Below are 27,394 nucleotides of genomic sequence, written 5' to 3'. Positions count from 1 at the left end.
ATCTTCTTTAAACCATTTAATGTCATCGGGCCCCTCTTCAGACTTTCCAGCCGGCAATACTCCCTCAATGCAGCAGAATTATAGCTGTCGTTCACTCTAAAATAGTTTCACTAACAGCGCACGATCTCCTCAATTTCATACTTGCTTGTCAAATGACAGCGTGGGTGTCTTCCGTCGTACAAACAGAGTACAGCCCCAGATTTACACCTGGTGGCCACAATTGCAACTAATTTCTTTTCCAGCTTAAATGGGTTCCGCATTAACACAGTAGCGGATCTGCCAAGTTTCGCTGCCGTAAGGTAATTACAACCCACATTGGTCCCCTGTGAGTAGCTACAGTTTAATTACATATAATCGCACAATATATATCTCGCGAAGAAACCACGAAGATAAAATTAGAGGGATGCGAGCCCACACGAAGGCTTTTTTTTCAGAAATGACATTTCGCAGATAGCGAATAAAAGTGAACAGGCAGTTGCCTCTTCCTAAATTTCAGAAAGGAGCCCGACAATGCACCGCATTATACGAGTTATACCGCACACATATGACTGGATCGAACAAATAACGATTGATGGAAGCCAGACGAATGTTTGATTGAAATGAAAGTATTGTCCCTTCGCAAGTGTAAGGAACTGTAACGCAACTAAGATAGTACTTCTACTGCAGTGAAATGTCAGCCCTCTTTAACTCTGGATAAATAGATCACTTGGGGATGATTCTTCGAAGAAATATGTAGTTAAACAGAAACATAAATCACTAGTACAGTATGCATGGTTTTGTCTATCAGGTTCAGAGAACATGCAGTGCATGCTAATGTGAGCAGCTTTAGAGTACAACTCCAGCGTTTAAACGCCTTATAGAGTGATGCTGTCGGAACAGGTCGAAGGAAACCAGAAGCACGCAACAAGCCGACATAGCCCGTTTCTAAACACAACGGACTTCTCAGAAAAGCGAAAACAAAAGCAGTGAAAAAAAGATCACGGCGTTATCGGAAAACACTGATGGATAGATTTAGGAAAAAAAAACACAGTATTCGTAGTAAAGTGCGTGACAGTTTTACTGCTCACATATTCCATTTCCCAAAACGGTCGTGAGGGTACGGCAAGTAAAACTGGGACACGCCCGAAGCCCTCGCTCCGTACGGTGAGTGAAAGGAGGGCAGATTAGAGTTCGACACCCCGTCAACATCAGAGTCATTAGTGACGGGAATACGGCGTGGAGTGACTAAACTTCACATTTTTCATACACTGCTGTCGCAGCTCCATCGAGGTATTTGCATTTCTTCTCCTCATGGTGAAGACAACATCGATGTTTCTGCCGTGCAGAAATAGCGAGGTCGTGTAGGACTCAAATTAACTTAGTAGGGCCTGGTTCTACACTACCGGCCATTAAAATTGCTACACCAAGAAGAAATGCAGATGATAAACGGGTATTCATTGGACAAATATATTATACTAGAAATGACATGTGATTACATTTTCACGCAATTTTGGTGCATAGATCCTGAGAAATCAGTACCCAGAACAACCACCTCTGGCCGTAATAACGGCCTTGATACGCCTGGGCATTGAGTCAAACTGAGCTGATGGCGTGTACAGGTACAGCTGCCGATGCAGCTTCGACACGATACCACAGTTCATCTAGAATAGTGACTGGCGTATTGTGACGAGCCAGTTGCTCGGCCACCATTGACCAGACGTTTTCAGTTGGTGAGAGATCTGGAGGATGTGCTGGCCAGGGCAGCAGTCGAACTTTTCTGTATCCAGAAAGGCCCGTACAGGACCTGCAACATGCGGTCGTGCATTATCCTGCTAAAATGTAGGGTTTCGCAGGGATCGAATGAAGGGTACAGCCACGGGTCGTAACACATCTGAAAAGTAACGTCCACTGTTCAAAGTGCCGTCAATGAGGTGACCGAGACGTGTATCCAATGGCATCCGATACCATCACGCCGGGTGATACGCCAGTATGGCGAAGACGAATACACGCTTCCAATGTGCGTTCACCGCGATGTCACCAAACACGGATGCGACCATCATGATGCTGTAAACGGAACCTGGATTCACCCGAAAAAATGACGTTTTGCCATTCGTTCACCCAGGTTTGTCGTTGAGTACACCATCGCAGGCGCTCTTGTCTGCGACGCAGCGTCAAGGGTAACCGCAGCCATGGTCTCCGAGCTGATAGTCCATGCTGCTGCAAACGTCGCCGAACTGTTCGTGCACATGGTTGTTGTCTTCCAAACGTCCCCATCTGTTGACTCAGGGATCGAGACGTGGGTGCACGATCCGTTACAGCGATGCGGATAAGATGCCTGTCATCTCGACTGCTAGTCATACGAGGCCGTTGGGATCCAGCACGCCGTTCCGTATTGCCGACCTGAACACACCGATTCCATATTCTGCTAACAGTAATTGGATCTCGACCAACGCGAGCAGCAATGTCGCGATACGATAAACGGCAATCGCAACAGGCTACAATCTGACCTTTAACATAGTCGGAAACGTGATGGTACGCATTTCTGCTCCTTACACGAGGCATCACAACAACGTTTCACCAGGCAACGGCGGTCAACTGGTGTTTGTGTATGAGAAATCGGTTGGAAACTTTCCTCACGTCAGCACGTTGTAGGTGTCGCCACCGGCGCCAACCTTGTGTGAATGCTCTGGAAAGCTAATCATTTCCATATCACGGCATCTTCGGTTAAATTTCGCGTCTGTAGCATGTCATCTTCGTGGTGTAGCAATTTTAATGGCCATGTCTGATGTGTCACTGCGCCCTCTTTCTGGGCATTAGGTGCCTCATGTTCATGTGCATAGAAGAATAACAGCATTTGTCAGAAAAATCTAATGAGAGAATTTATTTTGTAGCAGGCCTAGTTGGAAGGGCAAGCTGTACAAAGATAACAACAGTAAAGTATATTCGTATAGAACATAAGCATATATGACTGAACAGTTAATGGATATGAGTGTCCCAGACACATTGCCAGCACAAGACATGCCCCAACTTATTTATTAAATGTGTACTGTACTGCACTAATCGACGAGACCAACTAGAGGCCCATGAGGAGGCACAGTATCTCTCCAGTTCAATTCACGTAGGTTTCTCGTCCTGTAAGCAGGAAAGTAATCATAGAAAACCGGCGCGACAAATTCGTACAGAAAAGTCATTACGATTAATGATGACGGAAGAAGAAAAAAATGGTTCAAATGGTTCTGAGCACAATGGGACTTAACATCTGAGGCCATCAGTCCCCTAGAACTTAGAATTACTTAAACCTAACTAACCTAAGGACCTGCTTTTCGACGGGCTTTACACAATTTCTTTATTGTGGTTAAACAGCACTGTTACCCTATTGGCAATAGCTACATTGTTTTTATTTTTGTCAGAAGGGTATTTATGTCATTTTGGTGGATTTTAAGTGTTGAGGTTTTGATTGATTCGTTTCCTTGCATTAGGTTGTGTGTGATGAATGCCTTAGTTTAACTTGGATAACAAATTTAGAAACTGTGCATGGGGGCTTAATTATTTAAAATGCGAATATTTTTGGTTTTTGGTAGCTGTAAGTCCGATTACAGAATGTCTCGTAAACGGTTGGCCCTGACTAGTTTTTGTACGCAATCTGACTGCATAGAATAACAACAAACAATGAAAGAAAATTTTCGTTAACACAGTTAATTAATTAAGTCCCCAGCAACTATAAAACCTACTAAACCAAAGCACAAGTGTAATTGTTCTGTGTGTGGGAGTGTGACTCAACGTACACATCTGGCACGGTTCTTCTCCAACAAGACAAGAATTTTTAAATACCAATTATACTGACGTGATAAAAGAAAATTAGAAACACTATAATTGCTCAAGGAAAGCAGAATTACACTCTAATACAAGAACACACGCCAGATGCTTTGTTGACTGAACCTGTAATGACGCATTATTTAGGACACCGAAATAATGAAAAAAAAGAAACGGAGTTTGTTACCTCATTTATATTGATGAAAATCACTCTAATCCTTACAATATATCTCCACGCCGCCTCTCTACTACCACATCTCAACAAGACTCTTCAGTATCACATCTCAGCAAGCACAGCCTACTAGCACATCTCAACAAACACTCCTCACTACAACATCTCAGCACAGACTACCCCGAGTCCTCGACAGGCACTGACTACTACGAGCTCTCGATAAGCACTGACTACCACGACCTCTCGACAAGCACTGTGGAGGCGGCAGAATAATACTCTTTGGCGCAGTCTCTGGCGCAGTGGCTCAGTGTAGCCACCTTTCAACTGTTTTCCGTATATTTAGGTGAGAGATTTTTGGGTATTAGTTCTCATTTGTGTTATTTCTAAGATAGACATGCACTGTTGCTCTAACAACGTTATGAGAAAAAAGAAGTTAGATGCTGAGAAATTAGGTAACACGCTTGGTGAACATGCTATGAAGACAGAGGCAAATGGTGGAGATACGAAGCTTGTCATGTTTAGCCAGGAGAGTACAGAAAATGAAGGGTCATTTCGAGGCAAGTAATCTGATTGAGCCGGATTCTTGTGGTGCTGCGACGATTTTAAACTTAAGTGATGCACAGTCTGTTCCAATCGCGGTTAATAATGTTTCACACCAAAGGCACAATCTCAGAAGTGCGAGTATGGACGAGGCTGAAACCACAATTAGCGAACAGAATACATCAGTGAACGTATATCTGTGCACAACGTGGCTGGCCGATTTGGCTGAAATGCTAAGAAGAAAAATGGATTCAAACATTCAGGAAGCGAAGGAAAGGTCAAGATAAAGAAATAGAGAGTTAGATATTGAAATTAAAAAGGGGGTCTCAGCGGAAATAAAAGCGACTATTGACGAGGTAGGGTAGCGATTAATTGCGATCGAAATGAAACAAAAGAGATGAAAGACTAGAAAATAAATTCCAGGAACTGAGTGAAAGATGTGAGCGTGAACACGAAGAATTCATCAAACACGTAGAAAGTTGTGAATTAGCTAGGAAGAAAGTAGAAGGGAACAACGCTGCCATTCGCGAACTAGGAAATAAATTTGAGGAATTGAGACTACGGGGAAGTGAGAAAAATGAAAAAAATTAAAGCGGATATGGAGAGATTAACCGAGAAAGTGGCGGCTTCGATGGTGTCGGAGGGTGGCGATAGAACTGGACCAGTAAACGCTGGGGAAATTCAAGAAGTCCCTCCTGGAGTTTCAAATGGCTCTGAGTACTTTCAGACTTAACATCTGAGGTCATCAGTCCCCTAGAACTTAGAACTACTTAAACCTAACTAACCTAAGGACATCACACACATCCATGCCCGAGGCAGGATTCGAACCTGCGACAGTAGCAGTCGCGCGGTTCCGGACTGAAGCCCCTAGAACCGCTCGACCACCACGGCCGGCACGGAAGGATACAAGAGCATCTAAGACAGTGGAACAGTAAAGAGAATGTACACTCCTGGAAATGGAAAAAGAACACATTGACACCGGTGTGTCAGACCCACCATACTTGCTCCGGACACTGCGAGAGGGCTGTACAAGCAATGATCACACGCACGGCACAGCGGACACACCAGGAACCGCGGTGTTGGCCGTCGAATGGCGCTAGCTGCGCAGCATTTGTGCACTGCCGCCGTCAGTGTCAGCCAGTTTGCCGTGGCATACGGAGCTCCATCGCAGTCTTTAACACTGGTAGCATGCCGCGACAGCGTGGACGTGAACCGTATGTGCAGTTGACGGACTTTGAGCGAGGGCGTATAGTGGGCATGCGGGAGGCCGGGTGGACGTACCGCCGAATTGCTCAACACGTGGGGCGTGAGGTCTCCACAGTACATCGATGTTGTCGCCAGTGGTCGGCGGAAGGTGCACGTGCCCGTCGACCTGGGACCGGACCGCAGCGACGCACGGATGCACGCCAAGACCGTAGGATCCTACGCAGTGCCGTAGGGGACCGCACCGCCACTTCCCAGCAAATTAGGGACACTGTTGCTCCTGGGGTATCGGCGAGGACCATTCGCAACCGTCTCCATGGAGCTGGGCTACGGTCCCGCATACCGTTAGGCCGTCTTCCGCTCACGCCCCAACATCGTGCAGCCCGCCTCCAGTGGTGTCGCGACAGGCGTGAATGGAGGGACGAATGGAGACGTGTCGTCTTCAGCGATGAGAGTCGCTTCTGCCTTGGTGCCAATGATGGTCGTATGCGTGTTTGGCGCCGTGCAGGTGAGCGCCACAATCAGGACTGCATACGACCGAGGCACACAGGGCCAACACCCGGCATCATGGTGTGGGGAGCGATCTCCTACACTGGCCGTACACCACTGGTGATCGTCGAGGGGACACTGAATAGTGCACGGTACATCCAAACCGTCATCGAACCCATCGTTCTACCATTCCTAGACCGGCAAGGGAACTTGCTGTTCCAACAGGACAATGCACGTCCGCATGTATCCCGTGCCACCCAACGTGCTCTAGAAGGTGTAAGTCAACTACCCTGGCCAGCAAGATCTCCGGATCTGTCCCCCATTGAGCATGTTTGGGACTGGATGAAGCGTCGTCTCACGCGGTCTGCACGTCAAACACGAACGCTGGTCCAACTGAGGTGCCAGGTGGAAATGGCATGGCAAGCCGTTCCACAGGACTACATCCAGCATCTCTACGATCGTCTCCATGGGAGAATAGCAACCTGCATTGCTGCGAAAGGTGGATATACACTGTACTAGTGCCGACATTGTGCATGCTCTGTTGCCTGTGTCTATGTGCCTGTGGTTCTGTCAGTGTGATCATGTGATGTATCTGACCCCAGGAATGTGTCAATAAAGTTTCCCCTTCCTGGGACAATGAATTCACGGCGTTCTTATTTCAGTTTCCAGGAGTGTACTTTAAAAAAAAATATAGAACAACATTGGTGTGGAGGCTATAAAAGGATGCCAGGATGCCAAGGGGATTAGGATTCGAGTATCCGCCACAGCAAAAGAAAGGAGAAGCCAAGTGCTCAAAGGAAGTATACCATACATGCGTAAGTGCGCGATTAGAGATGCATTTAGAGTGGCCGTGCGGTTCTAGGCGCTACAGTCTGGAATCGCGAGACCGCTACGGTCGCAGGTTCGAATCCTGCCTCGGGCATGGATGTGTGTGATGTTCTTAGGTTAGTTAGGTTTAAGTAATTCTAAGTTCTAGGGGATTGATGACCTCAGAAGTTGAGTCCCATAGTGCTCAGAGCCATTTTTAGAGATGCATTTATGCCTTACTAAGAAAACAAATGCCGAGAGTAACTCAGCCCACAGAACTATACTTTAGGGTTAGCTATAAGAACTTCTCACTGAAATTACGCTGTCTTAGACGTTCAGCTATGAGTGTGCTAAATTAAGTTGTTGACCACCTTGAACAACAAAACACCGTTCAAAGATGCACTGCTCTATACAGTGTTATACGAAAAAGTAGAGCATTAGAATTTAAATTGCCACTGGTTTATTTAATCATTAATACACGTTTCATAGTGTAATAACAGCCTCAAAGTGTGACAGCGCTTTACTTGCGAAACTACCACTATTTGACTTTCTCTTCTCTCTGTCTTCTACAGGCGTAAGAGAAAAGTGCACTAAAGTAAGGAAAAGTTCTTTCTGAAAATAAACAGATGTACAGATTCCGAGTTTGACTTTACGACCGAGATACGTTCACCCCACAACTGAAACTGATACCTTGAGTGTAAAGACTCGCCTTACGAGCGTGCTGGGGCCGAATTCCGGTCAGCAGCTTATGCCTGACATCTGGCGGACGTAGCAGTAACCAGCTGTGCAGACCTGACACCTAGCGTACACAGTATTAAACAGGGGCACTGAATGGTCTAAGGAGAAAGTGAAGGATCCAGTAACCCAATTGCTCTCTCAAAATACGCTAGTCTGCTAATAACGTCTTACAAAAAGAAGTACAAGCTTATTAACACACAGGAATAAGAGCGTCTGTTAAACTCATTCTATGCCGTCAACATGTAACACCAAAAATCGTGTAATATAGTCCAGTCAAATGATATTCTTAGTGGAAAGTTTTGTGTAAGTTTTTTCGACAAGCGTTCTATATATTTTCGATGATTTGCAGTTCGAAAAACTTTCCGCATTTTTCCGCCATTTTACGCTTTAAGTCACCGTTTTATCGCCTGTTTTTCTTGTTTCTTTTCTTCTTCCGTTTTTAAAAAAGTCTGTAGGCTGTAGAGCAGCGTACTAAGCTGCTGCCAGCCCGCCCAGTTTGGAGTGAATTTAAATTAATAAAGAAAAAAAAAGAACAGTGCGAAATCCAAAGATGATTTTGGCCCGGAAATTGGCCAAAAACGAAAATGATGGGCATTTATTGGGTTTTTCTCCCGGAAACGATGCGGTTTCCGACAAATTTTACTATGTATGTAAATAAAGAGGATATAATTTCCCCCAAAATAGATTTCATTGACATTTCTTCATCAGACCAACCGATAGTGTGCAGTGCATGTTGAAATTAGTATAATTTCAGGAGCCATCACCAAAACCCAACTCCACACCATACAATATAGTTTGATGTTCATCCAAACAGCAAAACGAAAACTTTCATCAATCATACCATTAGAAAGCCTTAAATAACTTACACAAAAAAATGGTTCAAATGGCTCGGAACACTATGGGATTTAACATCTGAGGTCATCGGTCCCCCAGAACAGAACTACTTAAACCTAACTAACCTAAGGACATCACACACATCCACGCCCGAGACAGGACTCGAACCTGCGACCGTAGCGGTCGCGCGGTCCCAGACTGAAGCGCCTAGAGCCGCTCGGCCACTTCGACCGGCTCCATTTACACAAATGAAATAATAATATTTTATTTGGAATTTTTTACTAATAAGAATAATTATTGTAATATAATATAACTGACATGATAACTTTAAGGAAATTTCTAAGAAGTTTGATTTCTTCACACTTTTGCACCACTGCTCTTGTCTTTACTGCAAAATGGGAATATGTGTACGTTACAGCTAAGGAAGATACTAGATCACTGATTTCAGTTCATACCAGATAATAAATAAAAATTATTTGCCTATCATTGTTATAAATGGATTTGAAACCATTGCACAGTGTTTCTGTGCCGTCTTGTACCGCAAGGAAGGATGGGAGAGGATGTTGCTATGGGTGGCCGATATCCTCTTTCAACAATACAGATGAACACAGGGATTAATATGGTTCTTTATGTACATGAACTTTTACTTAACTGGAATAGAGTCTATGTGTTGTGGTACAATCTCTCCTGTAATAGTCCTTTTGCAGACAGTATCAGTTATCTTGCTATTACAAACTTTAGTCTCACCGGTGGTCCCGCTGTGGTCACTAATCTAGGAGTAAGTCAGTGAGGCCCTCCGGTCAGTGATGGCGGGCTCAATACTTGCTGTCGAGAGAGCGTTGGCGAGATGTTGCTTGTCGGTATGTCTCTGGCCTCTGTCATGATAGGTGCATTTGATCCAGTGCCTACTATCGATCTTTGCGCTACATCTTTGCTGACCGGTGTACTGGCGACAGCTTACGCCAGCACAGTTTCTTACAGTATTTCACAATGGGAAATTATTGTAACACTCCCGTGAAGTATGGCTATCGTTCGTCTGTAGCAGTCCTCATTTCAGTCATTTGTTCCTCCTCTACTTTCAACACGGCTACTTCTAACAAGTTTTGCAAATCAAGGTGACTGACATTCTTACAAACTATAATGCACTTAATATGGAGCTTCGAACACTGGAGGCCTATTTTTTGAAAGCTGTAAGACTGTGCACAGAAAGAAAACGGGCTACGTGTGCAGGTGTGTGGGGGGGGGGGGGGGGGGTGCAGTGGAAAGTGGCGTGATCCAGCATGGAAAGTGTCCGCTAGTTACCTAATGAGGCAACACGCAGTATTATCAGGATGTTGGCGCCGACCTGTGCAACCCAGCACCTGCCAGGGAGCCAGAATGAATGAGACACTGTTTGCCTGCTTTTGTCGCGCATGTTGATGACACAATCGAGGCGCAGGCTCTGGAATCTTTCTCTATTTTACAAACTAATCGGCAAAAGAAATTGATTTTCATGTTACTTATACCTTCATGTGTTGGCTTTATGGTGAAGTATCCATCATCTAACTAATGGTCATATCCAGTGTGATATTTCCATGTAAATAAACACCGCGCGAATTTCGAATAAATGGGTCTGAGCACTATGGGACTTAACATCTGAGGTCATCAGTCCCCTAGAACTTAGAACTACTTAAACCTAACTAACTTAAGGACCTCACACACATCCATGCCCGAAGCAGGATTCGAACCTGCGACCGTAGCAGTCGCGCTGTTGCAGACTGAAGGGCCTCGAACCGCTGGGCCACACCGGCCGGCGATTTTCGAATAAGTTAGCAATGAGAAATATGGATCGGTATGATTCTGCATGTGGTGCATATTACACCATAGGTTATTGGAAATGAAATTCAGCTAGGACACTGAATTTTTCTTTAGACGTGGTTGGAGGTCTCTATCTGTCTGCAGTTTCGAGAAATTGGAATTTATGTACCATATGCAATTCCGACTGCACCTGTCAGAGAATGAAACATTCATAGCATACTTCACATCTGCTAAACCGTTCCAGGTACCAAAATTAGATTTTGGCAAAGAGAAGAATATTTTACCAAGTCGTTAACATATGGAACTTTCTTAACAGTAGTCGGCCGTTGTGGCCGAGCGGTTCTAGGCGCTTCAGTCCGGAACCGCGCTGCTGCTACGGTCGCAGGTTCGAATCCTGCCTCGGGCATGGATGTGTGTGATGTCCTTAGGTTAGTTAGGTTTAAGTAGTTCTAAGTCTAGGGGACTGATGACCTCAGAAGTTAAGTTCCATGGCGCTCAGAGCCATTTCTTAACTATAAACAATCCTGATGGAAGAACATCCGCAACTGGGCATTATACCAGAGGTTGAAAATACCGCTTCGGCTGTAAATTTCTCTTATGATCACGACCGGTTTCGAGCTCTCAAAAGCCCATCCTCAGTTGTCGGAACTGTGCTGTGGCCCCCGTGGGACGCGGTGGACGTGTACTCCCTGTTCTGCGCTCATAGCTAGCACTCCGCACCTTGTACACGTCCACTGCGCCGCTTGGGGCCGCAGCACAGTTGCGACACCTGAAGATGGGCTTATGAGAGCCCGAAACCGGTCGTGATCATAGGAGAAATTTACAAGTGAAGCGGTATTTTCAACCTCTGGTTTCTTATCTATGTCGATATAGCCAGAACTATAGTTTTAATTTAATTACTTTTTCAATCCAGAACTCTAATTTTTGAAAAGACATTGATGGCTAGTGGAAAGAGAATTTACTAGTAAGAAAATAAACGTGAAATTTCGTCTTATGTCAGACGAAACCAACACAGTGAGGTTTTCCATAAGGCACTGAGCTACTGGTTGTGTAACAAGACACTGTGTTTCAAGATTCTGTCACAGTAGCTATTGCACTGTGAGTTTGTGTAATTCATGCTATTGTTTTGGCAAGAAAAATCAGAATTTAATCTGTCAACAAGATAGATGTAACTGTAACTTATACACTAATTGACGATGCTTCTTCAGATGATAAAAAATTAACAATTCACGCAAAAATAACTCGTCAATTCTGTTGCAGTTTTGGCCTGTCTAGTACTTAGGTAGGTGACCAACCGGGTGAACTATGTGCCGTTGATTTTGAGGACACTCAAGTCGCCGAAGCGGCGTCCAATTGAAAGCACTGCACCACACGACATTTACCTATTTTTACGTTGACTGTCAGGCTAACCGGCGTTCTCTGCGTCACAAATAGGCGCGTACAGCTACGCTGGAGAGTGCGGTTGGTACCCTCCTTTCTGTTCTGACACTAAGAATAGCCATGAAACACACTTTTGCATTTGCATACGATGTAGGTCGTCATAACATCGGGTGCTGGCGGCTGAAGCGCATGGTGTATGTATCTGAAGTGGTTAAGAGACACTCTGCTTACACCGCCACACAACTTAATGAGGAATCGTTTACCTCACTCCACTATGGCATACTTCTCCACAATCAGATCTTGAAGTATTTATATGTCTTGTTCCAGTTCAGGGTTTTTCTTCAGTGTACTGACGCAGTTTACTTTTTTGACAGTAAGGAGCAGGACTATGGAAGCTTAGCCTGTGTTGGCCAATTATTCCCTTAACATTGATTTTAAGTGGTTCTTATTCTTCGTATCAGGGAAGAATTTTTTCCTGATCCATACGCTTCGCCGTCGTTACGCTGAAGATTATTTCTACACAGCTGTCTTTCTGGGACCTTTTCGCTCGCTTGTTCTTCTTTTTGCTGGTGCTCAACTTGTCGGGGTAACCGTCAAACACTACAACAGATTTGGAACTGTAGTTCGATTGATTGAAAAGAACATAGCCCTTACACATATCTGAAAATGACTACTTACCGTGCCAAACGACTCGACGCATCGACATTCGTGATCATACTATTGTAATAGGGGGAGACTTCAATCTACCAGGTATAGAATGGGATAGTCACACAATCAGAACTGGAGCCAGGGACAGAGACTCTTGTGACATTATCCTGACTGCCTTGTCCGAGAATTACTTCGAGCAGATAGTTAGAGAACCAACTCGTGAAGCTAACGTTTTAGACCTCATAGCAACAAATAGACCGGAACTTTTCGACTCCGTGAATGTAGAAGAGGGTATCAGTGATCATAAGTCAGTGGTTGCGTCAATGACTACAAGTGTAATAAGAAATGCCAAGAAAGGAAGGAAAATATATCTGCTTAACAAGAGTGATAGGGCACAAATCGCAGAATATCTGAATGACCACCATCAAACGTTCATTTCTGAGGAAGAGGATGTGGAACAAAAATGGAAAAAATTCAGAAACATCGTCCAGTACGCCTTAGATAAGTTCGTACCGACTAAGGTCCAAAGCGAGGGGAAAGATCCACCATGGTATAACAATCATGTACGAAAGGTACTACGGAAACAAAGAAAGCTTCATCATAGGTTTAAGAGTAGTCGAATCATAGCTGATAAGGAAAAGCTGAACGAAGCGAAAAAGAGCGTAAAGAGAGCAATGAGAGAAGCATTCAACGAATTCGAACATAAAACATTGGCAAACAATCTAAACAAGAACCCTAAAAAGTTTTGGTCATATGTAAAATCGGTAAGCGGATCTAAATCCCCTATTCAGTCACTCGTTGACCACGATGGCACCGAAACAGAGGACGACCGAAGAAAGGCAGAAATACTGAATTCAGTGTTCCGAAACTGTTTCACTGCGGAAAATCGTAACACGGTCCCTGACTTCAGCCGTCGCACGGACGCCAAAATGGAAAATATTGAAATAAACGATATCGGAATTGAAAAACAACTGCTATCACTTAGTAGCGGAAAAGCATCCGGACCAGACGAGATACCCTTAAGATTCTACAGTGATTATGCTAAAGAACTTGCCCCCTTTCTATCAGCAATTTATCGTAGATCGCTGGAAGAACGTAAAGTACCTAGCGACTGGAAGAAAGCGCAGGTCGTTCCCATTTTCAAGAAGGGTCATAAATCAGATGCGAATAATTATAGGCCTATTTCGCTTACGTCAATCTGTTGTAGAATAATGGAACATGTTTTGTGTTCTCGTATTATGACGTTCTTAGATAATACAAATCTCCTTCATCATAACCAACATGGATTCCGCAAACAGAGATCATGTGAAACTCAGCTCGCCCTATTTGCCCAAGAAATTCACAGTGCCGTAGACACTGGCGAGCAGATTGATGCCGTATTCCTGGACTTCAGGAAGGCATTTGATACGGTTCCGCACTTACGTTTAGTGAAAAAAATACGAGCTTACGGAATATCGGACCAGGTTTGTGATTGGATTCAGGATTTCCTAGAAGAAAGAACACAACATGTCATTCTTAACGGTTCAAAATCTGCAGATGTAGAGGTAATTTCGGGAGTACCGCAGGGAAGCGTGATAGGACCTTTATTGTTTACAATATACATAAATGACTTAGTTGACAACATCGGTAGCTCCGTGAGGCTATTTGCAGATGACACGGTTGTCTACAAGAAAGTAGCAACATCAGAAGACTCGTACGTACTCCAGGAGGACCTGCAGAGGATTAATGCATGGTGCGATAGCTGGCAGCTTTCCCTAAACGTAGATAAATGTAATATAATGCGCATACAGAGGGGCAGAAATCCATTCCAGTACGATTATGCCATAGGTGGTAAATCATTGGAAGCGGTAACGACCGTAAAATACTTAGGAGCTACTATCCGGAGCGATCTGAAGTGGAATGATCACATAAAACAAATAGTGGGAAAAGCAGGCGCCAGGTTGAGATTCATAGGAAGAATTCTAAGAAAATGTGACTCATCGACGAAAGAAGTAGCTTACAAAACGCTTGTTCGTCCGATTCTTGAGTATTGCTCATCAGTATGGGACCCTTACCAGGTTGGATTCAAAAAATGGTTCAAATGGCTCTGAGTATTATGGGACTTAACTACTGTGGTCATCAATCCCCTAGAACTTAGAACTACTTAAACCTAACTAACCTAAGGACATCACACAGATCCATGCCCGAGGCAGGATTCGAACCTGCGACCGTAGCAGTCGCGCGGCTCCGGACTGCGCGCCTAGAACCGCTAGACCACCGCGGCCGGCACCAGGTTGGATTAATAGAAGAGATAGACATGATCCAGCGAAAAGCAGCGCGATTCGTCATGGGGACATTTAGTCAGCGCGAGAGCGTTACGGAGATGCTGAACAAGCTCCAGTGGCGGACACTTCAAGAAAAGCGTTACGCAATACGGAGAGGTTTATTATCGAAATTACGAGAGAGCACATTCCGGGAAGAGATGGGCAACATATTACTACCGCCCACATATATCTCGCGTAATGATCACAACGAAAAGATCCGAGAAATTAGAGCAAATACGGAGACTTACAAGCAGTCGTTCTTCCCACGCACAATTCGTGAATGGAACAGGGAAGGGGGGATCAGATAGTGGTACAATAAGTACCCTCCGCCACACACCGTAAGGTGGCTCGCGGAGTATAGATGTAGATGTAGATGTACTCTGTATCAGGAGGGGGAGGTCAATGCCATCTCACAAGCATCTTACCTCTCCACCACGGCAGTCATCATCTACCAACCACTGCAATAACAATGTGGCTCTACAGGAGGATGGAATGTGGAAATAGGTGTACAGCAAACTACGGTATGGGCACAGGGGTGGGGAGGTTATAATGGAGAAATTCAGTAACACCTTTTCTTGTGGGAAACTTTGCGGAAAACAGCCTCGTTTCCGAGTTATACCATTTTTTTGTAATTTTCCCCATTTTTGACCAATTCCTGGGCCTAAATGTTGCTGGGTCTTTGAAAATTCGAATTTAACGCCGTCAGTAATATACACAAAACTTGCCAGAAATCTTATACAAAACTTTCCACTATTTGGCCTTTCTGGGCACGTATGGATCAGGAAACGTATCGATCAGGGAAAAATTCTTCCCCGATACGAAGAATAAGGACCACTTAAAATCAGTGTTAAGGGAAAAATTGGCCAACACAGGCTAAGCTTCCATAGTCCTGCTCCTTACAGTCAGTGCAAAAGTAAACTGCGTCAGTACAATGAAGAAAAACCCTGAACTGGAACAGGACATACAAATCAAATCTGCATCTACATCGATACTCTGCAAATCAGATTTAAGTGCCTGGCAGAGGGTTCATCGAACCACCTTCACAATTCTCTATTATTCCAATCTCGTATAGCGCGTGGAAAGAACGAACACATATATCTTTCCGTACGAGCTCTCATTTCCCTTATTTTATCTTGGTGATAAGTTCCTCCCTATGCAAGTCGGTGTCAACAAAATATTTTCACATTCGGAGGAGAAAATTGGTGATTGGAATTTCGTGAGAAGATTCCGTCGCAACGAAAAACGCCCTTCTTTTAATGATGTCCAACCCAAATCCTGTATCGTTTCTGTGACACTCTCTCCCATATTTCGCGATAATACAAAACATGCTGCCTTTCTTTGAACTTTTTCGATGTACTCCGTCAGTCCTATCTGGTAAGGATCCCCCACCGCGCAGCAGTATTCTAAAAGAGGACGGACAAGCGTAGTGTAGGCAGTCTCCTTAGTAGGTCTGTTACATTTTCTAAGTGTCTTGCCAATAAAACGCAGTCTTTGGTTAGCCGTCCCCACAACATTTTCTGTGTGTTCCTTCCAATTTAAGTTGTTCGTAATTGTAATACCTAGGTATTTAGTTGAATTTACGGATTTCAGATTAGACTGATTTATCGTGCAGCCGAAGTTTGAGTTCCTTTTAGCACTCATGTGGATGATCTCACACTTTTCGTTATTTAGGATCAACTGTCACTTTTCGAACCATTCAGATATCTTTTCTAAACCGTTTTGCAGTTTGTTTTGATCTTCTGTTGACTTTATTAGTCGATGAACGACAGCGGCATCTGCAAACAACCTAAGAAGGCTGGTCAGATTGTCTCCCAAATCGTTTTATATAGATAAGAAACAGCAAAGGGCCTTTAACATTACCTTGGGGAACGCCAGAAATCACTTCTGTCTACTGGATGACTTTACGTCAATTACTACGAATTGTGACCTCTCTGACAGGAAATCACAAATCCAGTCACATAACTGAGACGATATTCCATATGCACGCAATTTCCCTACATGCCGCTTGTGTGGTACGGTGTCAAAAGCCTTCCGGAAGTCGAGAAATACGGAATCGTTCTGACATCCCTTGTCAATAGCACTCAACACTTCATGTGAGTAAAGAGCTAGTTGTGTTTCACAACAACGATATTTTCTAAACCCATGTTAATAATGACCGTATGGCATTGGTGGCCGGGAGACCCCTCCCTCGCTGGGCGGTTCGGCCGCCGCTCCACGCGTTCTTTAACGCCACTACGGCGACTTGCGAGTGAATGAGGATGAAATGATGATGAAAGACACACAACACCCAGTCATCTCGAGGCAGAGAAAATCCCTGACCCCGCCGGGAATCGAACCCGGGACCCCGAAGCGAGAACGCTACCGCAAGATCACGAGCCGCGACGCTTAACCTATGTTGACTGTGTGTCAATAGACCGTTTTCTTCTAGGTAATTCATAATGTTCGAACACAATACATGTACCAAAATCCTGCTGCATATCGACGTTAACGTTATGGGCCTGTAATTTAGTGGATTACTCCTACTACCTTTCTTGAATCTTGGTGTGACCTGTGCAACTCTCCAGTCTTTGAGTACGGATCTTCGTCGAGCGAACGGTTGTATATGATTGTTAAGTATGGAGCTAATACATCAGCATGCTCCGAAAGGAACCTAATTGGTATATAGTCTGGACCAGAACACTTGCTTTCATTAAGTGATTTAAGTTGCTTCATTACTCCGAGGATATTTACTTCTATGTTACTCACGTTGGCAGCTGTTCTCGATTCGAATTCTGGAATATTTACTTAGTCTTCTTTTGTGAAGGCATTTCCGAATAAACTAAATGAGGATGATTTTGCCACACTCTGAAGTTGGGTGACATGAGAGGGTCAGTTTTGAAGAACGACTTAATTATGTGTACAGAACGAAATTCCTTTGAAAACTGCCACATTTTATTATAAAATTTTACTTATGAGAATGATGCAAGTAAAATCTCTAATGATTTATCACTAGCTGTCCCCAACAGCTGCACTCGTGTGGCAGTGGTTTTGTTACGATGAGCGATGGTGAGTAAATAAGCTGTTGTACGTACAATTACATCAGCTGCGCTCACGTGTCTGCCTGTTCGTTTAGGCATGGCTGCCACAGTGCAGGACGCGGTGGCACGCGCAATATCGCTGCTAAGGGGTGCGTGTGCTATTGAAATGGCTGTGTTTATACAACGTGGACATTATGCTACAAATCTAACAATTTTTAGCACAGTTTCCGTTCACTGAACTAAAAGAGAGATGTTCCATTCCTTACTTCGCCCTCTTAGGGGTCAATATTTTCTTTTTACTTTCTAACGTAGCTTATATTCTTCAGTAGTCAAGCTATCTCCATACGATATTCCATGGAAATTGGCTCAACGGTTTAGTTGTAGAAATGTAACCAACAGAATTATTTCCGCGTTATAATATTGGTATGGATTGTGCAAATAAAGGAATGCAGGAAGTGCACAGATACCTCATGAGAGAAATCGTTTGGTTGTGAATGCAGCCACTCCCTCGTAGCAGTTTCCTATATCTAGATGACTAGACTACAATCACACTTAAGTGCCTGGCAGAGGCTTCAACGTGCCACCTTCAGACTATCTCCCTACAATTTCACTTTCGAACAGCTGGCGGGAAAACGAACACCTGAATCGTTCCACACAAGATCTAATTTCTCGTATTTTGTTTCGATAATCATTTATCCCTATGCAGATGGAAGTCAACAAAATATTTCCATATTCGGGGAAGTAGGCTTGTGACTGAAATTTCGTGAGAAGATACCGCCACATCGAAAAATGCCTTTGTTTTAATTATTGCCATCTCAACTCCCTTACTATACTATGGTACTCCCTCTCCTGTTTCGCGATAATACCAAACGAGCTGCCCGTCTTTGAAGATTTTTGATATCCTACATTCAGTCCTCTCTGTTAAAGACCCCGTACTACGTAGAAATACTCACGAGAAGAGTGACAAGTGTAGTGTAGGCAGAGTCTTTACTACATTTATTGTTTCTCTTAAGTATACTGCTGACAGAACGCTGCCTTTGGTTCGCCTTCCCCACAACATTATCTATGTGAGAGTTACAATTTAATTTGTTCGTAATTGTAGTACTTACGAATTGAGTTGAGCTGACAGCCTTTAGATTTATTTGATTGATCATGTGACCGAAATTTACTGGGTCAGATTTTAGTACCCATGCAGATAACTTCACCCTTTTCATTATTTACAATGGACTGTCACTTTCCGCACTATACAGATAACCTGTCTAAATCATTTTGAAATTGGTTTCGATCTTCTGTTGACCTTACTAAACGGTAATTGATAGCATCATCCGCAAACAGTCTAAGATGGCTGCTCAGATTGTGTCTTAAATCGTTTACATACATGGTGATTCCGTGACGATGCCATAAACTTTGAGGGATAATTGAGAACGGTAAATGCATCAATTTCAGTTAAAGGACCCTGTTCCGGAAACGATCATGTCGAAAGTTAACACTGTGATGGTGCTGACAGTGGAAATACATGCCTTCTATAGAACAAGTTACCATACACAGTAGCTCGTAAGATATGCATTTTAGAGCCCATATTTAATGGACATGTTTTCTTGTTTTCGTCCATACTACGACCTTTAAAAATATGGAAACTAAAAAGTTTGCGGTAGAAGAACTGTGTCCCACAGTATCAAAGACGAACAAGTTCTCGTAGCTCTTAACGTATACATTTTAGATCCTATGTTAATTAGACTTTTCTTGTTTTGGTCCTCACCATGAGTACAACCTATGAAATTAGCGCACACTACCATCTTAGTAACAAGTACAGGTATTGCACCGTCAGTGGTATCGACGATTTTCACTTATACCTTCCGTGACGCTCGTTTCCGTACCTGAGTCCCTACTAGCATGTGGGCACATTGAGTCGACCAGGCGGAAAATCGTGACCATATTTTTGTGAACCCAGGGAAAGTAACCAAGAAGGGACGGCATCTTAGTACTGCAGAGCTCCGAAAAACATCGGGAAAAATACTGTAATAATAGGGCCTATTTTCAGTTAAAAAATTAAACTAGAAATTCTGGATAGTATTGCACGGTGTGAATTCCAGATCATGAAATTCATTAAAATCCCAACCACAAATTAATTTAGAATATCTGTCTGGCAAAGTAAATCTAAAGTCATCATTGGGCTGCATACATTTTTTTTTTCTCTCTATATCTAGTACTCAAAAATTCACAGCAGTAATGTTATACAAAACATTTACTTGCTTGCATTATTGAGCTTGAATTAGTGCTTCCATTTAAATAGAAAAAATATTTATTAACAAATTTCAGCCCAACCTTTGAGCCCACGAAGGAAACTCTCAGAGGGATTTTCAACTTCTCTCTCTCTCTCTCTCTCTCTCTTTCTTTCTTTCTCTCTCTCTGTCTCTCTCTCTTTCTCTCTCTCTCTCTCTCTCTCTCATATCCCCTGTTTCACATCTCTTATCCCTCTGTTTTTTTTTTTTTTTTTTTTTTTTTTGAGTCCATCTCTAAGCAGTGGCGGACCCCCCAGTTGCTGGGCCTCCCGCATCGCCACCCTCGCCGCCTCCGCCAGCCAGCCAGCACGCTTTTTGTTCGTTCGTTTCTTTCGCTACTGGGATCGACTGAATCGAGTTATCGAGTAGTTGTACATTCCTATGTAGCACGCGCGTCTGGCGCATAGATAGCTAACACATACCTACGAGAAAAGTCGCGGTCATTCTGGTGAGCTCAATACGTTATTCTGTCTCGCATTTGTTCGAGGAAATATTCTACAGTTTTCTTGTATAGAGAACCTTCGATGCGCAGCGTTATAAATATGGACTATTCGCCGCATAGGAAGCTAGTTTACTTTCAGAAGCAGAAATATTAAGACTGAAGAATGAATAAGTAACAAGTCCAAGCTGTAGCAAGTGCAAGTGAGAAGATTAGTCAGGAGTGAGAGTGATCAGTTGATCTGTGATGGCCTCCATTTAATATACAGCGTTTTTAAAATGCTTTCGTTAGTTTCATTAAATTGAAATATAACAAGTGAGTTTCTGTTGTTTGGTTGATTCATGTATTGGTAAATTTTTTTTTATTGTTGATGTATGTTATCACTGCTAATAATTGTCTACTTATTTCACACTTTTGCTGAAATCTGTTATAATGAACAAATGAAGGCAAATAGAAGAAACATAACATTAACAAAACTTAACGGATAATGATTAATATTATTTTTAAAAGTGTTCCTAAGAAGTGTACAGCTTAAATATTTATTGGATGACCATAGAAATTAAAACCTCTTTGTAATTTTTTTTAAATTTTTCTTGCATTCCAGACAATTTTGCTCCAGTCAGAAAGTATTCTGCTCAGGCATAAACAGTTTTTCCATAATGAAAATAGTTCTCATTTTATTTCTCCCAAAATTTAATAATGTTTCTGATATCACTTAATGTTGTCTTGATGATTAATTAATACAAAACCAACTCCAGTTTTTTTTCAGATTCTTTCTCAAAACTTTTTCTAATTTTTCTTTCTTGTACAATATAATGATGTGGTCTTAATAAAAATCTCCTCGGAGTTCGTGTTACCATATTTAACAAAATTAATGATTCCATTGTTTTTATTAAATAATTTTATTTGTGTCTAATCAAAAATTTTCTATATTAACTGGGAGCAATCAAGTCCAAGAGGTGTATAAGTTGTGAATTGCAGAAGGTAATTCATAATTTACACTCACATAAATATACGATGTATAAGCATTCACATTTATATAACGATGTGTTAATAAATATCACAAAATAGGTATAATAAGGTGCTTTGTGCCTGTGGAAAACGTATCACATCTAAATATTATAAGAATCATTTAAAACGAGTTTCAAGTGATGAACGTTCTAAAATATTATTATGGATGAAAAATGATGTGTGATAAGCCAACAAAAAATATTTTAACTGTAAAGAAATTGAAGATTTTGGTTGTTCTTATTTAAATCCTACATCTAGGCACAAGCTCTCAAGTAGATGCAAGATCTCTCAATGAGAAGACAGGAAAAATAGAAAATATGTTTATAGAAAAGTGTTGTCTAACTAGGAAATAGAAATATATAAAAAAATCTCAAAAAGCCTTTACTGTCAGTTAAACACATACAATTAGCAACTGAAAATACTTCTTGAATTTTCGTTCTTCACAAAATTATTAAAATGTTACCCATTATATGGAAGCTTCATTGAGACATTTTACAGTTACTCAATGTCGTGATGTTTGTAGGAGAACAACAAATCTCTCTTCCACTGCACCCATACGACAAAATTTATGTAAGACTGTGTAAGTTGAAGAGCAGCTACAATCAATGATATATACTATGAGAACAACTATTAGAATAGATTGAAGAAGGCCTTATATCCTGGTGAGAAGGGTACATAGTGACTAGGTTGGCACATCGTTAAACCGACATATCATAAACAGGTTTAGAGCAAACCCTTTAAGATTTCCTAAAATTATTGGCATTTTAGGACATAAATAAACAAATGTCGTATAAGTCGTTTTTGTGGCAACGGCAGGGCGAAAGTTGTTTCTCTCTACATAGAAATCTAACTCCGGAGCTCAAATGTAAACGACTTCGAATTTAATGTTTTCCTTGTAGCAAAACAGATTCTCCATTCTGGTTCCAGGTCAGTGAGACGGAAAATCTGCGCAAGAATCTGGCTGTGGAACGAATGATCGTCGAGGGCTGCGACATCCTACTCGATGTGAACCAGGTCTTCGTCAGGCAAGGTTCGTGACTTCGCATCTGTTGAATATTGATGTCTCCCTATTTATCTTGTAAGTCTATAAGGCACAAGACTTTTTCATATGAACTATGGTGGCTAATTTGTCACCATTCCTGCTCTAACTCTCCAAATTACAAAAAAATTTCTGTTAATATTTTAGCGATGTCTTCTACTCCTTATGTTATTCTCATACGGTAGGCCTACACCTCTAAATTTCCAGAGTCTTACATCTGGAGATGATAACAAAGTATTGAACTTGCCCATTTTCGTAAGCCTTCCGTGTTCGTTATATGCTTTACTCTTTCCCTTATTACTGATAATTCATTTTTTTGTGACTGCTCGAATACGCCAGCTGAATCAAAAAGGTAGACTCGGTTTCAAATACCTATATTTACTGAATCACATACTGAAATTGGATGAGCTACATCTCATTTGAAAATGGACACCCTGAAGTTTTCAAACGATGCAGCTACAGTGTCCATGAAGTTTCAGATTACCAACGCTAAGTCGACCAAGAGGTTTCTCTACTAGTGCGACATAACTTCACTCTGTAGGTAGTTGGCGATGCTGGAGCATTTTTTGCATACGTAAATAGAGTAAAACTGAATCCACCGTTGCTATTCAGCTTACATGTTATTCCAATATTTCACCCTCAACAATGTAGATCATTGGTCAGTGGAACAAAAAATCTGATGAAATTGTCTTTTTGTCCTAATTTACAGGCGTCTCACGAATCACGGAATGTATTGAGCGTAGCGCAAAGGAGTCAACTCACAAAGCAAGAAGAGAACTTACAGTGTCGCAAACATCTAAGTGGTGTGTGTTCATACGTCGTTTACAATAACGACTAGAACCATTACTGGCACTTCACGTAAACGAGAAGATGAAACGCAATACATACTGTGAAAGTATGCTTCCAAACAAGAGAGCAAACGATAATTGTTTTTTACTTACAATTTTTTAGTGACAGAGCGAAGCTACACTTAAACGGAAAAGTTAATAAATATAATAGCATGTTACTCATAAAAATGGCGATTGACAGGCGTCTCTGTCGATTGAATTACTTGAGAAAATACAGCAAACAGCAACTATTCATACAGCTTTATTTACGACAAAACGCGTTTCGGGTTTTCACCCATCTTGCATTGGCGCAACACATTGATGCCGCTGCCTTAGTTAATACAACGTTTTATGCCGACTGCATTTCAAACGTCGTGCTGCCTTTGATTCTGTAAGTTAGAGCTCCTTTTATGCCTCTGGATGCACAGCACAGAATCCACACACTGATTCAGCCCCGCATTAGCCATGTGACAAAAAGGTAGACTAAAAGTCAGCTGCAGGTTTGAAATGCTAACGAGAAAAAGGTTGCGAGCGTGAAGTTATAAACGCATCTTGGTATAAATAAAGTTGTGTAAAAAGTGGTTGGTTGCTCCATTTCTTCAAGCATTAGATATAATGTCCACATTTCAGTATTGCAAAATCTTCAAATAACTCTTGAAGCACGATCTCCCCAAAAATGAATAATTTCACATCATGTCACCTAGGCGTCAGCAAGCAGGGGGCGGGAGGGGGGAGGGAGCGGCGAAGGAAGGTGAGGATGGAATCTGAGGACATGCTTTCTTTCATTGCAGCACTGTACACTTCCTGGCGGATTAAAACTGTGTACCGGACAGGCCTCGAGCCTGGGAACTTTGCCTTTCGTGGCCAATTGCTCTACCCACTGGACTGTTCAAGCACGACCCACTGTCCGCCTTCACAGCTTTATTTGCGCCGGTACCTCATCTCATACCTTTCAGATGTCGCAGAAGTTCTCCTGCATACCTAAGGCGTTTGCACTTCTCGAAGAACTCATAGTCACGGCGCTACAAATTCCGCAGTCGTCTTGACAGGCCGTAAACTGGGGAGGCGAGAAATGCCTTGCTTCTTGCCTAGCTTGTTAAACCTGTTCTACCAACCAATATGAGGGTGACTTTGGGTAGTATCCCAAATTCATATAACGATTCAAGTCTTCACTTTACCTAACAAATCCGAAAAACTCAGAACGCATTTACGCCAGTGAACATTAACAAATAGAAACTATGAAAGTAATGCAATAAATCCATTAACCTGATCAAACGTGAAGTACTGTAAAAAACAGTGTGTTGTAGCAGATGGCATCAAAGTTGAAGAAGCTCGTTTTGAAATTTATTCTCTGAGCGCCGTCTTCAAGGAGTATTAATCTGGCATTTTTGTTGGTTATTTTTGTTGATATGCAACAGAATTTTCTCAATCGTTCTGACTTTTTTTCTATTCCAGATTTTTAATTCCATTTCATTGTAACACAATGAGAATGTTATTAATTTATGTGAATATTTTCTAGCTTTGTTTCCGGACTCTTTGGATATAGCGAATTTAATCAGATGAGAATGTAGTTTCAGATCGCTGAAACAAAAATCTATATTCATATAAATAACATAAAAAGATGAAATTTTGCATACTGTATTGAAATATGCTTGCTGTTTAGGTATCAAAGTATTCTATCTTAAAAATACTGAGGGTTATATCAATTTTTTGAGCTACAGTAAGTCTTATATTCTTCTTGGGATAGGACAGGTTTCAAAACTCACCAAATCAAAACAGACATCAACGTTTAACTGCCAAATGGAAAAATTTCTACGTATGCCCAAGCGTATGACTAACAAGAGTGAATCACCTTTCTAAAGTAACACTTTACTGATTGGATGTTGTGCGTGTAGCTGTAGAGGGGCGCATTGCACCACTGTTAACCTTAATAGCTACATTCAAGTAATGTAAGTTACACCACACGTGTACGATTCTCTCTCTCTCTCTCTCTCTCTCTCTCTCTCTCTCTCTCTCTCTCTCTCTCCCTCCCTCCCCCCCCCCCTCTACCCCTCCTAGCGCCTATCCTGTCGTGGAGTGTCCGCTGGTTTTCACGGTTTGTCAAATTTATTTTTATTTAACTTGGTAGCCAGATGACCTTTCTGTTGACACAGTCGTCTGGGAAGCCGTGCACCATTGTCTGTAAATCGCACGAAGTTTGTTCCATGTGTTGCATTTTTACTGTTCACGTATCGCATTTTCTGATTAGGAGACTTTAACTAAAGAAGTAAAAGCAGCAATGGATTTATTTCATATCTTAGTGTCGACCGTGGGTGGCTGTCAACTTCGCTAGCACTTACAGGGAACCACAGTTAATTGGAAGACTGCGTAAAGCGAGCAGGGAGGTCAGCAGTAGTGAAACAGGTTAAAGATTAACAGTGAGATATATTCCACCAGAAGCCAAAAGCTTAGAGCCGAGAGCTGCCTACGCTGACACTCCAATGCATGGCCGGGCATTGATACAGATATCAATCAATGAACACGGGAATCAACGCATGGAATTATAAAACGCTACCTCCACTGCTAAGGTACTGGAGGGAGTTGAACTGAGTCACAGAATACAGATTTCGTTTGAGTCATATTACAGGGCAACTGCATTCCGTTTGATATCTTGCCCTAACTTACCATTGTATCGGTACTGCGCTACAAATATCTACACGAGAGTTCAAATGGCTCTGAGCACTATGGGACTTAAGTTCTGAGGTCATCAGTCGCCTAGAACTCAGAACTAATTAAACCTAACTAACCTAAGGACATCACACACATCCATGCCCGAGGCAGGATTCGATCCTGCGACCGTAACGGTCGCTCGGCTCCAGACTGTAGCGCCTAGAACCGGTCGGCCACTCCAGCCGGCGCAGAAAATTTTCCTGGACAACCTCCGAAATGTTGTTGGTGTGTTTAGGGCTTATCGTACATAGTGCTACAGCCAGAAATTCACAAGCGTGCAATCTCCGGCTGTTTCAGACTTGGCTCTTCATTCTTCCGTTGTGTAATTTCATACTTACAGTTCTTGCCTTGCGGATGCCTTTGAAGTTTTTGTAGTCTCTATCCAGTGAGCCACCGCTTTTAGGCTCCTAAAATAAAAATCCTCCGGAAACATTAATTTACCAGCATTAACGTCATGACAGGGGCACTAGGATACGCATCTCATTATTGTTGATCGTGTCTTGTCGCTCTGGGCGTCGTCAATCTCTGAAGAATACCAAATGACAAAACGTGTCCCAGTTCCACGCAGCAGTTAATAAAGAAACTGCACACTGCACTCGACTGCTGAAAACAAAATTAGAGTACATTCAGTTCAGTTCACTCTGTAAAGGAAAAGTCTAATTGCTAACCACAAAATAAAATATATTGCATAAGTAACTGTACTGCACCTCGTAGAGCTAAAATTGCTAACAGTTTCTTTAATCATGAACTAACTGACTTCAGTAGCCCTTCAAAAGCACAGACGCGACCCTGACTGATGCGAAAGTTTTTACCGTCTGAGAGTTGGAACGACACTAGCGCTCCCAACGGCAACACATCCAGCCGTAAGGTTAATGTTTCTTTTTAGTTACTTTTCCATTTTATTAACAAAATAGTTATGTTTTGTGTTCCAAGCATTACTAAATTATCAAGAGACGTGTACGATCATGTAAAAAAAAAGCCGAATCTCACCGATTTAGCTAGCGATGTAAGCTACAAATTATTCATGGAAAAATACTATCGACTAGGTATATAATTCCAGCTTACTCCGCTGAAAGCAAGATAATGTAAACAAATGAGAAGCACACACTCGTATTTCTGTTGTCTGTTCGTAGCAACTTACTTTGACACTTAACAATTTTTATGTGTTCTAATGTTTCGCACAGTCTTACACTTCACTCGACTTTCTAATAAACGAATATTTTTGTAAATGTAATAACTTTTGCTTCGAAAGCGAATGTGTTGAAGATTCCATCCGCTTTTGACTCAGATGTGGCTACAATTTTGGAATTGGTTTCTTCTATGTTGTGAAACAGTTGTAATGTTTTTGGTTTTATTATCACGTCTGT

General features: G+C 42.3%; 1 protein-coding gene across 1 annotated transcript in view; it reads left to right on the top strand.

Annotated features, from left to right (window-relative positions):
• The window catches only part of LOC124805408 (ras-specific guanine nucleotide-releasing factor 1-like), an 871,442-nt gene that overhangs the window by 162,423 nt on the left and 681,625 nt on the right, over positions 1-27,394 (top strand). The window contains 1 exon segment of the mRNA XM_047265969.1: positions 22,380-22,482. Coding sequence (XP_047121925.1) covers positions 22,380-22,482 — 103 coding nt within the window.

The sequence above is a fragment of the Schistocerca piceifrons genome, chromosome 7 (genome assembly GCF_021461385.2).
Source record: "Schistocerca piceifrons isolate TAMUIC-IGC-003096 chromosome 7, iqSchPice1.1, whole genome shotgun sequence".
In the NCBI taxonomy this organism is placed as follows: Eukaryota; Metazoa; Arthropoda; class Insecta; order Orthoptera; family Acrididae; genus Schistocerca; species Schistocerca piceifrons.
This window is presented reverse-complemented; position numbering and strand designations above follow the sequence as displayed.